This window comes from Neoarius graeffei, chromosome 14 (assembly GCF_027579695.1).
Source record: "Neoarius graeffei isolate fNeoGra1 chromosome 14, fNeoGra1.pri, whole genome shotgun sequence".
NCBI lineage: Eukaryota > Metazoa > Chordata > Actinopteri > Siluriformes > Ariidae > Neoarius > Neoarius graeffei.
This window is the reverse complement of record NC_083582.1, coordinates 65574004-65586249: the sequence shown is the minus strand read 5'-3', so window position 1 is coordinate 65586249 and position 12246 is coordinate 65574004. Positions and strand designations below refer to the sequence as shown.

Here is a 12246-nt window from a genome sequence, read left to right as displayed (position 1 = left end):
AGGGGTAACAGAGAACCATTCACACTCACGGTCAATTTAGAGTCACCAGTTAACCTAACCTGCATGTCTTTGGACTGTGGGGGAAACCGGAGCACCCGGAGGAAACCCATGCAGGCACGGGGAGAACATGCAAACTCCACGCAGAAAGGCCCTCGTCGGCCGCTGGGCTCGAACCCAGAACCTTCTTGCTGTAAGGTGACAGTGCTAACCACTTTAAAAAAAAAAAAAAAAAAAACACACACGTGGATCAAATCAGTGTTGACTCAGATCTTAGCAGTACCTCTCTGTGCGATCCTGAGGTAACCGAACGTGGCCTCTCCTGCTCGGACTTCTCCATCTCATCCAGGAAGCTCATGATGCTCTGCAGCTTGGCCTCAGACAATAAAGCTCCGCCATCTGACAGCACAGGGCTCTGGCTCAGCTGCCCGTGCCTCTCCACGTTATCTGTGGTTAGGGTGATGGACCCTCCGTCCTGAAGGGGCGAGTTGGAGGTTAGAATGAAGCAATATCAACTAGAACTGTGAGTAAACTCACTATAGAATACAACCCCCCCAGCTCGCAACAAAATTTGTCAACTGAAAAAAAAAAAAAAAAAAAAAAAAACATGCAACACCATGATTCAGATTCCTATTGGTCATCCTTTGAATCCATCAAACTGTTTAGGAAGAGCTGCGCTTACGAGTCGGTCATCATATATTGCCATATGTAAGGGAATAAGTTGAATGAATTATCTCCCCTTTGAAACATCGGACCAGGATTATTTTCCTTCATGCACATCTTCAGGTGGTATAGTGCAACTGTGTAAAGTTTCATCAAAAACAATTTAGGGGGAGTTGCGCTTACAAGACACATGGACAGACAGGGTGATTCCTGTATACCCCCAGCAAACAAAGTCTCTAACCTAATGGTTAGAGAAGCAGTTTTGGGATCAGAAGGTCGCTGGATCGATTCCCTGGACCAGCAGGAATAGCTGAAGTGCCCTTGAGCAAGGCACCCAACCGCTCCCTAGGCTATTCTGGGTGTGTATATATATTTGTGACCCCTCACCGAATCCAGGGACACATGTCGGCCGAAACGAATCCGAGATAATCGCAAAAGAAGCATTTTTTTTTCGAAATTTGTGATTGTTTTTTTCCATCATGTGCAAATTGAGATCTTGAAGAATGCAATCAGTATTTCAGATAATAGATTGTTTTGTTGGAAAAGCATACATTTTTTGTTGCAAATTGTCTCGTTTTTGTCAGGACTGTAGCCTGCTGGGGGGTGTGGGTAAATTACCATATGGGCCATTCACATCATGATTTAGTCTTGTTTTTTTTTTCCGCGAATCAGCTGTATGATCCGAGCTGAGCGCATGGCTACTTAACTGCATACAGGCGTGTGATTTCACTATGGAATGAGTTACTAAACAGAGCGCAGAGGAGCAAACACCGCGAAGCAAACAGACACTCGGTATTTACATCGGAGATGACCATTTCTAGCAAAAAAAAAAACGCAACCTCGTTTTCCAGATTGAATGGAATACTTGAATGATCGGATTATACACGGACCGTTCTAGGATTACATTCCATCGGAGGCATTGGTGTGTGCAAGGCGCCGTTTCTCTTTCTGATGGGGTGAGTTTATTAATCTAAGGCTGTGTGGTTATTTTTGCATGTAACGGAGAGTGTTGTGGTTTGGTTAAGCCTAGGTCACAACCGGACGTACGATTTTTTGGCCGTGTGATTTTTGGCGTTTCTCAAATCGCTGCGTTTTTTTTTTTGTTCACGGAGAAAGATGCGCGTTGGCCATAAGTTTGTCTTGCAACCTGAAAAAAATGTAAGCGCCCGTAGAGTTTGTTTGACATGACAAAGAACCTCTGCGGCCGGTCTGCAGCTCGAAAATCAGCACATCACACGCACGCTCTCGTGCTTTTCACACGTGCGCTCTCGTTCGTTTCATACGCGCTCCGTGTGTTTCTTGCATGTAGACCGGCCGTAGGAGCACATATGGCCGGTTGTGACCGAGGCTTTACATGAAACTAGTGTTGTGTTAGTTGTGTCATCATCGTGCTATCTTTCTTTCTTACGGTGTGAGTAATTTTTCAACCACAAAACGTTAAAGTATACTTTAGGACTTATTTTTGCACTTCATAATTGTGTTGGGCATACTTTGCATGGAAGGAAAATTGACGTGGTGATCTTTGTTTACATGAAAGTAGTATCGTGCTAGCTAGTAGGGGGTAGGGCTTTCCTTAATATCATGCAAATGAGCACCATTATGTGCCCGCCCTGCACCCAGAGTAGCCGAGATGGAAAACTTTGAGGGCGATTTTCTCCCTTTTCTGTTTTAAGAAGTATACACTTTCAAAAGGCCACACATTCTTCAAATATTGTCAGATCTCCACATGGAAGGCATCATTGGAAAGCTTAGAAACTGTACTTTCTGAATCTGTCAATAACTCAAAATGCCCCCGGGCCGACATGTGTCCCTGGATTCTGTGATCTGCCACATATTGTATGTCGCTCCAGATAAGGGCGTCTGCTAAATGTAATGTGGACTAGAACAGACGCACCTCATCAATCCAAGCGTACTTCTCCTTCCTGTAGCTCTTAGCCTCAGACAGTCTCTGTGGTCCCTCCTCTAGGAGTTTGAGGGAATCCAGCAGGTCATTGAGCGTCGTTTTAGAATGAGCTCTGCTCGATGGTGCCCCCTGTCTATGGTCCTCTACACTCACAGACCGCTGCAGAATCTCCTGAGCAACAACATCTCAATTAGCATCTTTGTTCAACTTATTTTGGTGGAATTTCTCACTGCGTTCTCAAAAAGTATAAAAAAAAAAAAAAGACACCAGCCATTTTTATATTTAGTGTTTACACCTTTATGGAGAGAATATGCATCCAGAAACACTCTGTTCATTATTCCTCCAATGAAGCCTTAGGTAAACGGTCCATTTCAGTAATTACCTGAGAACACTGAGAGCCTCTTCGTGTTGACACTATGGGCGACGCTGCCCTCAGATTGGCAACATCTTCCAGTTCGCTCTCCAAATTGAGATTGGAATCTGCACAGAAATCCAACATGCAAAATAGATCACCTCCAGTCAGACAGAGACCTCAGAGGTACGATACTTTTATAACATCCTCAATTAGTGTTGTTTACAAGAGCTCCGTTTTGTTTAGCTCATAATCAAAACCGCTGAAAGGGGAACCCGCTGAACCCCAGATACCTGTGTTCTTGGCCTTGGCGGCTGTCGGAGAGGTAGGCAAACTGTGAGCGAGTTTCTTACGCCCTGCTTTTCCAGCCTGCTGCAGGGCATCCACTTCCTGTTCTGCTATTTGCCGTACCTCCTCAGTTCGCTGTGCCCTCTTCTGCTGCAGCTCCTGGAGCGCGCACACACAGTACAGCATTGTTTCTACGCTTATGAAGCTGTTACTGCACACATTACAAGGCTACAGAGGTGGACAAAGTACCCAAGTTTATTACTTAAGTCAAAGTACAGATCCCACTGGTCAAATGTTACTCCAATACAAGTGAAAGTTGACCAGTCAAATTTTTACTTAAAGCATATACGCAGAACCATGACCTCACTTTCGCTTATAAATGCCTTGAGACCTCAAGAACGGCACAGGAACAGTTTTAAGCGTCAACAATAAATCTAATATAGTAATTTTTACGATTAAAGTGATTTATATAGGTAGCGGTCTGAGTGAATGACCTTGACGTCCGTAACGTCACAGCAGGAAGTCTATCGGTCTCATCGCCATTTCCGCTATACTAAAACACAGAGCTGACTGCAACTCCGATCCTCCGTTTTGAGCTAATTTATCGCCATGCCACGTAGATGTGTTGCTGGCGGGTGCAGCAACACAACAGAAGGTGGAATTGCGTTGCATTCATGGTCCAAGAATGTTCAAACTGCAAAGATTTGGACGCGTTTTGCGAGAAGTTCACGGGCACATTGGGCGGCTATGAAGTGGTCTCTCCTCTGCTCTGCACATTTTACTGAAGACTCGTACGATACCACTGATCTGTTGAAGAGCGTTGGCTATAAGCCTGTATTGAAAGAGGGTGCAGTCCCGACAATTAAAGAAAAAGAAAAAATATTTATTTTATTTTTTTAAAGTGAGTTCAGTTGCACCAGTCCTCCTGGAGCGTGAGCTGAGGGTTGTTGGTAAAACCTGGGACGGAACGGGATGGGACATATCGCTCGGGCAGTGACCTCCCCACGGTTGTTGCTAAAACCGGTGATGTCCTGTCCCGGGTTTTAGTAATTGCCTGAGCCGAGCAGTAATGGCGGAGTACACAGTATGAAGAGAAAGAGTGGAGCAGCCGTCTTATTTCTAAACTGGGCATTGCTGCCATCTCGCCCTTACGTGGAAGAAGCAAATGAACGGAGAACTGAACGAACAACTGAAAGTCAGATTGTTTCAAAACAATCGGCCACAAGATGCAAGAACACAGACGGGTAAGCTCCGACTCTCATTTGGATACAAAACGACAACACTACTTGTTGTTTACCTGCATTTAGATTAATACATGGAACTTGTATTGTGTGTTTAAGTTAGCGGTATGAGATTATTTAATTTGCTTCAGAATGTGATTGTCTCAGTTCATCTGATTATTTAATTCGCCTTTTACGTTTTATCAGTGAAAATGCATGCATGTACATGTATGTTGCATAAGTTATAACACCCATCCTGTTTTAACGAGAGTCAACCCACAATCAATGAAGTCAAATCAGTCTTAGTTGAGCAAGTCGGTAACGGGATTTCTTACTTTCACCGTAAATTTTTATTTATATGACTTTGGTCTAAAACTGTAAAAGGCCTCGGCCTTAAAACCGGTTCCCGCTGTGATGTCACGCACTCAGGGCTGGCTGGCAGCTCGAATGCCAACTTTGTGGTCGATTTTAACTCTCAAAAATATATATATTTTTAATTCCCATTTACGCAGCATACAAGAGTCAAGGATGGAGATACTATCCACTCAGAAATGTATTTAAAAATAAAAGGTTCTGGCGTATCTGCTTTAAGTTAAAGTGCATATTCTGACCAATTTCGGTTTTTTTTTAAAATATGAAAGTATGTCCCTTTACACACTCATCCAGAAGGGTAATTTTGCACAAGGCCATCTGTCTACAGCAAAAAAAATAAAAATAACAAAACGCATCTGGAAAAATCCCAAGGGAGTCTGGAGCCAGATTCGTGACGTCACCTGTGGAAGCACCAGCAGGCTGCGCGAGCTTTGCATGGTTTCAGTGCACAGCCTGTGTAGACCAAGCGCTCCCATTTCTCTCTCATTGTCCGGTCTTTTGGAAAACAACGAGTACTAATCCCATCAAGATTGGTGCTGCTACACCCTCCTATGATGCATCTGTTAACCATTTTAATAATTACGCGATAACGTTGAAGAAATTTGCAGAAAACCACCAGGTCGTTTTCTCATAAACAAACCAGCGCTGATGTAGGATTCAGAAGGAGGCGTCCCGCACGCGACGTCATGAAAATCAATGTTTGCCGGGAAATCCAAATGCCAAGTTTTTTCAGAGGCGGACCAATTCGCCTCAAATGGCTTGATTTCAACTGAATTTTTCTGGTATTGTGCAAGGTAAAAAAACTGCAGAGAATGCAGAATGTTACAGATATTTGACCAAAGTTTAATATAAAATGGGAGAATTACATTGATCTTGCTCCTGAATTTACCCATGATATGCACTTTAAAGTACTTGCTTTTAAAAATACTTAAGTATTAAAAGTAAATTTTCTGTCAACACATCATTGTATTATTGCCACAATGCTTACAAACCTAATGCCTCTGAAACAACCGACTGGATTTACTGACATATGGCCCTTTTCCACTATCCTTTTTCAGCTCACGTCAGCCCGACACGGCTCACGTTTCGACTACCTCAGAGCAGCACGACTCAGCTCGCTTCAGCCCTACTCAGCACCCAAAACTCGCGCGGTTTTGGAGTGGGGCTGAAGCGAGCCAAACCGAGCCGAGTGGGGCTAGGGGCGTGAGGAGACACTCCCCTGTGCACTGATTGGTGAGGAGGAGTGTCCTCACATGCCCACACACGCCCCGCGAGCACGCTGGGATCTGTAAACACCATAAACCCAGAAGAAGAAGAATTACGAGAATTTCTGAAGCCTTATGCGCCTCGCCTCATCTATACGCTCTTGCCAGTATCTGTTGGCGTTGTCGGTGACAACAAGCCACAGCACCAAGACCAGCAACACTAACGACTCCATGTCCTCCATGTTTATTGTTTACTATCCGGGTTGTGAGACTACCGCTTAAAAGGTCACTGATGTCACCGTTTGCGCCGCCTAACGACATCACGTGACGTCCACCCACTTTCGCTAACTCCACCCAATGTGTCCACCCACTTCCAGCCAGCACGGTTCAGCGCGCTTGTAGTCGAAATGCAACTCCAACAGCCCCGCTCAGCTCGACTCAGCCCGACTCAGCACCGCACGGCTCAGCCCAACTCAGCCGCGTCGGTAGTGGAAAAGCGGCATAACTTGTAGAACCTGTCGAATAAACGCCTGGTAGAATGATACAAAATGAAACATTACTGAATTGACAAAAAAGAGCCACTGTCCCCTTTTTTTTTTTTTTAACTGTAACACTCCTACTCACGGGCGGCACAGTGGTGTAGTGGTTAGCGCTGTCGCCTCACAGCAAGAAGGTCCGGGTTCGAGCCCCGTGGCCGGCGAGGGCCTTTCTGTGTGGAGTTTGCATGTTCTCCCCGTGTCCGCGTGGGTTTCCTCCGGGTGCTCCGGTTTCCCCCACAGTCCAAAGACATGCAGGTTAGGCTAACTGGTGACTCTAAATTGACCGTAGGTGTGAATGTGAGTGTGAATGGTTGTCTGTGTCTATGTGTCAGCCCTGTGATGACCTGGCGACTTGTCCAGGGTGTACCCCGCCTTTCGCCCGTAGTCAGCTGGGATAGGCTCCAGCTTGCCTGCGACCCTGTAGAACAGGATAAAGCGGCTAGAGATAATGAGATGAGATGAGACTCCTACTGACCCCCAAAAAGCAGCATGGTCGTGTTCTGGCCCAGCTCTGGCAGTGTATGCACACATGTATGTGTATGTTAATCAGGAAGACAGTGGAATAGCTGTAAATGCAGCTTGCTCAGAAAATAATTATGCTAAAACATATTTCTGAAAAGACTTCCGATAAGTTAACATTATTCATGTTAGCGTAACTCCGTTTTTACATGCTAACTAACAGTGTCCAAGTTAACTAGCTATGTGTAAACGTGAGCCGTGGACAAGGCGATGGCAACTTGGCGGGCAAATCCATACAAAGTCATTTGACTAACCAGACTGCATAGTTACTGTAACGTTATCGCTAGCTCTAAAAGCACACACAACTTCATTGCAAGCTTTCTCTTGGAACAAACATTTATATACACCTCAATATGCTTCCGCAGGTTGGACGGCGAGTTTTTGAAGGCCGTGATGTGGTTCGTTTTCGATAAAAACAAAGCAAACATTTAAAACAAAACGAATCTTTAATCCTTTCAGAAAACTAAAACATGGGTTCTAGGTAAAGCCATGGGTGCGTGCGTTCTCCAGAAGAACCGCCTCTTTTCATTCTGCCATCAACTGATCGTGTTAAATAACGCTGCTGAGAAATCACTGAACTTGATTTTATCCAGTCTATGGATGTGACGTGACAAACTAATCACGTTTTAGAAAAGAAAAGAAAAAAAACGTCCACTTTCAAAGCTGCTTCATAGTAACGAGGATCTTGATAGAAACGTAGTGGAGTGAAAAGTACAATATTTGTCTTTCAAATGTAGTGAAGTTAAAGTCATAAGTTTCCAAAAAAAAAAAAAAAAAATACTCAAGTAAAGTACGGATACTCAAAAAGCGTACTTAAGTACAGTACTCAAGTAAACGTATTATTTCGTTACTGTCCACCTCTGCAAGGCTAACAGAACAAGTCATCCCTTGTGAGAATATCTGGTATGTGCTAAAGAAATGCAGCATGCTGTTGTATTATGGTTGACAAGTTTTGGCTTGCGTCTCGTCGTTTTATTCTAAAACGGCACCAAAACAAACAAACGGTCTTAATCTCTAAATGCCCAAATGAGGACGGGTTCCCTTTTGAGTCTGGTTCCTCTCGAGGTTTCTTCCTCATGTCGTCTGAGGGAGTTTTTCCTTGCCACCGTCGCCACAGGCTTGCTCATTGGGGATAGATTAGGGATAAAATTAGCTCATGTTTTAAGTCGTTCAAATTCTGTAAAGCTGCTTTGCGACAATCACTACATTTACATGCACATAGAGAGAATCGAATTTCTGCCGTTGCTCGACTGAAATCGAAGTTCAAAATGCCATGTATACACCTTAATTCGGCTGAAATTGAACCGAACTTGATTTCTCGGAATCGAGCTACACGACCTAGTTTATGCGATTTCTGCCGAGCTACTTTATGCATGTATACCCTATCGAGCTAGCTGTCGAGCTACTTCCGGAAGTGACGAGTGACGAGACCACAAGCGGGAAACACAACAGCCTCGGTCGGCATGACAACGAATCATGACAATGGCATGAATCTTTTCTTTTTGTGGCATTGTTTGCACTGTTAAAATTTAGCTCACTTACTGTATCACCAAATACATCTGTACAGCTGTTGCATAGCTGTGAATTGTGTACATAAACAAGTCATTGTATTTGTGTGTATATATATGTCCAACATCTGAAGAATGTCAATAAAAACAAAACAATTGAACTTTGTGTGTTTATTAAGACACAAGTTAAACTGTAAGCAAAAAATATATATTTTTTTGTAAGCAAAAAATGGACTTTAGAAAAATATTATTGTGCAAAATAAGTTGTCTTACAAAACAGTGGTCTGCGCCGGACAGTTTGTAGCCATACAGTCTGTTAGAGCAAGCCTAACAGCTTGAACACGGAACTGCTAGTGTTGCCAGATTGGGGGGTTTTAAGTGCATTTTAGCGGATTTGAACATGTTTTGGGCTGGAAAACATCAGCAGTATCTGGCAACACTATAAGCTCTTCTTCATGACGACAACCGGAAGTGTACCAACACGATGGGGCGTGTAGCGCCACGTGTGGCTCGGGTGTACAATGCACCTTGCACAATAGCCCGATTTCACTTGTGCATGTAGGATTGGATTTCTCTGGCACCCCTGCTGGGACCCTTTGCTCGATTACCGACAGCAGCTCGATTTGGACGTGCATGTAAACGTAGTCAATGTTTATTGTTAAAAGCGCTATACAAATAAACTTGACTTGACTTAATCAAGACCACCAAAGTGGCTTTTTATCTTTTCACCAATGAGTATGTACACACATACCTGGATAGCAGTGAGCCGGGCCAGACGGGCCTTCTCCTCTCTGATGCGTTTCCTGTCCTCCTCTTTCTTCTTCTGTGGTTTCACAGCCTTTTCGTCCAACTGTTGTTGCTCCCTTTCCTGTTTTTAAGCATAAACACTTTTTAAAAAAAATGACACACAAGCTTATCATTAAAATTATCCTTCAATCGGACAGGAGTCGTAAAATAAATACAAATTTTAGTGCATCGTTATTTTCTACAAAGCAAAAGAGAAAAAAAAAAAACAACTCCGAATGCTCTGTCAGACAGACTGACTCCAGAAGTCATTCATCCTCTTCTTGATCTCAGACAGCTTAAGAAGTACTTTGATCAATTCCTATGGTCTGGTGTTAGTTACTGTGACTCACCAGCACTCAACCATGAGGATCAAATGGATCAGGACACTACAGAGTCCAAGGAAATCCGACTCGGTACCTTTCTTTTGGAAGTGAGCAGTTGCTTGAGGGCGGTTTCATTTGCTTTCCTCCTGCTGACATGGCACCGGTACCAGCGCTGGATAGTGATTGCTGCGTGGCTGACCTGCTGGATAAACCTGTTAAGAGTTATGAGCTTATTAAAGTGAATGCAATGCCTTATTGTAATGCTTTAAAGTGCCATTCCACCATTGGATGTATTCTTTGGCATAAAATACAATATATTTTATGACAACATGACTAGACAGAGAAATCTTTTAGCTTCAAAATGATATATCAAACATAATTTTTTGACAATGACAAGTATATTAATTTTGCGACCAAAGTCACCTTCCCTTTTAGGCTACGTTTACATTACGTCGAATCAGCGGATCATCAGATTAACGTTCTTAAAACGATTCGCGTTTACACTAAAACCGTTAGCCGTGCACATAGCAACGCCAATACGCGGATACGCTCTGCTCCGCAGGCATCCTGCGCTCCAAATCACTCCGCCCTGAACAGCGAGTGCCCTCTGGAGGGTGAGCATTCCGGCCCTGCGCAGCTCACACAGCGCGCGAGTGAAGTGAACAAGCTGTGATTCGGGACTGAGCCGCTGTGTGTGTGATCCCAGCGCATATCACTTACCACTTGCAAGTGGAAGGATGGCAAGCCTAAAGACAATCATAACTACACAATGGGCAGTATTTGCATCAGTATTTGCAGTATTTTCATACTTTTATACTCTTTAATGAAAGGTGATACAAGGCGGAAGTCCGCGCCGTTTTTCAGCAGTCGTGTCACATGACCAACGTCAGCGAATCAGGAAGGTGGATGTCACAGTGACGTTGTCCAATGAGACGCCAGCTAGAGCTCAGCACAGCGTATCCGCATATTTTGAAATGTTTACACAGCACCGGAGCTGACACGATCTGGATTGAATACGTGGACGCTGGCGGATTCCCGTTTCCAGGCGGTTTAATATAAACGGACAGTGCATCCGCGAAGAAAACGAGACAGATACGGTCTAGTGTAAATGTAGCCTCAATTTCCGCGCGGTAGTGAAACGTGATGTCATCGGCAGGTTCCCCTTCTTGTGTACCACGTCACGTGTGACGTGGCACAGATCATCAGCAATGGCGGATAGAACGCGATTGTCAGCTTCGGAAAAGAAGCGAAGGAAAATAGCAAGTGATGCCCAAAGGAGACGGTCGATGGTGAATATCGGCACAGCAATCGACAAGTGGAAATCGCGTTCTATCCGCCATTGCTGATAATCTGTGCCACGTCACACGTGACGTGGTTGGTACACAAGAAGGGGAACCTGCCGATGACATCACGTTTCACTACCGCGCGGAAATTAAAAGGGTAGATGACTTTGGTCGCAAAATTAATATACTTGTCGTTGTCAAAAAATTATGTTTGATATATCATTTTGAAGCTAAAAGATTTCTCTGTCTAGTCATGTTGTCATAAAATATATTGTATTTTATGCCAAAGAATACATCCAATGGTGGAATGGCACTTTAAAATGAATATAGATCATTAGTAACGACCAAAATTAATTCATAAAGCAAGGGGGAAAATATCATCAATAAATTATGTTATTTTATCATCAAGTACAAAGTTATCGATAAATCGCGGTTTCCGGATCCCGGAAAAAAGGCAGCCTTGCGCCAGGCTAATCTCGCATGACGTCACATGTGCGCTGCAAAAAAAAAAAAAAAAGAAAACTGAATTTGAGGAGAAAATTATTTAATACTAGTGAAATTATCTTGCTGCATGGACAGATATTTTTACTTGATAAAGACATCTTCGAATAAGTCGGTTGCAATCTAGAACTAAGCTCAATAATCTCAGAATCGGTGTCTTGTATTCTTCTAATTGGAAATTCTAGATCGTTTCAACTATTTTCAAGATATTTTCACTAAGATATCATTTTTTTGCACTGTGGAACTCCGGTTATCTGGGTCACTTCCATTCATCCGAGTCTGTGCTTGTTTACTCGCTGAAATTGGATATTGTTTTTGAAATCTTACAAAAATAACAATGTGAAAGCTCTGCGTTGTGTTTGGATGTTAGATCACGAATTTCTTGGATATCCTTGATAACCATCTGCCCCTTCATCTGACATATAAGAATCCCAATCACTATCAGAATTCTCTCAAAAACGTGATTCCATATCGAGACTGGTCTAACCACTGCTGCGCATGGGAACCATATTAATATCTGGGTCTTTGTTAGACGTAGGACGTCACGCAACCCTTCGGGATCTTCCGGATCAGTCTCGGCAAGAAATCGAAAACTGAATTTGAGGAGAAAATTACTTCATACGAGTGAAATTATCTTACTGCATGGACAGATAATTTTACTTGACAAGACATCTTGGAATAACTTGGTTACAATCTAGAACTAGGTTTAATCATTTCATAGTTGGTGTCTTGTGTTCTTCTAACAGGAAATGCTAGATCGTTTCAATGATATTCAAGATATTCTAAC

General features: G+C 43.4%; 1 protein-coding gene across 2 annotated transcripts in view; it reads right to left on the bottom strand.

The window, feature by feature from the left end:
- Positions 1 to 12246, bottom strand: part of cep131 (centrosomal protein 131) — a 103553-nt gene that overhangs the window by 68782 nt on the left and 22525 nt on the right. The window contains exons 8-13 of one of the 2 annotated variants that reach the window (XM_060940239.1): positions 9770 to 9887; positions 9318 to 9434; positions 3209 to 3362; positions 2946 to 3043; positions 2555 to 2734; positions 281 to 472 (exon numbers count right to left, since the gene is read on the bottom strand). In XM_060940239.1, the coding sequence (XP_060796222.1) occupies positions 281 to 472; positions 2555 to 2734; positions 2946 to 3043; positions 3209 to 3362; positions 9318 to 9434; positions 9770 to 9887 (859 nt within the window). The remainder of the gene's footprint in view (positions 1 to 280; positions 473 to 2554; positions 2735 to 2945; positions 3044 to 3208; positions 3363 to 9317; positions 9435 to 9769; positions 9888 to 12246) is intronic. The other variant, XM_060940240.1, reaches the window with a different exon arrangement.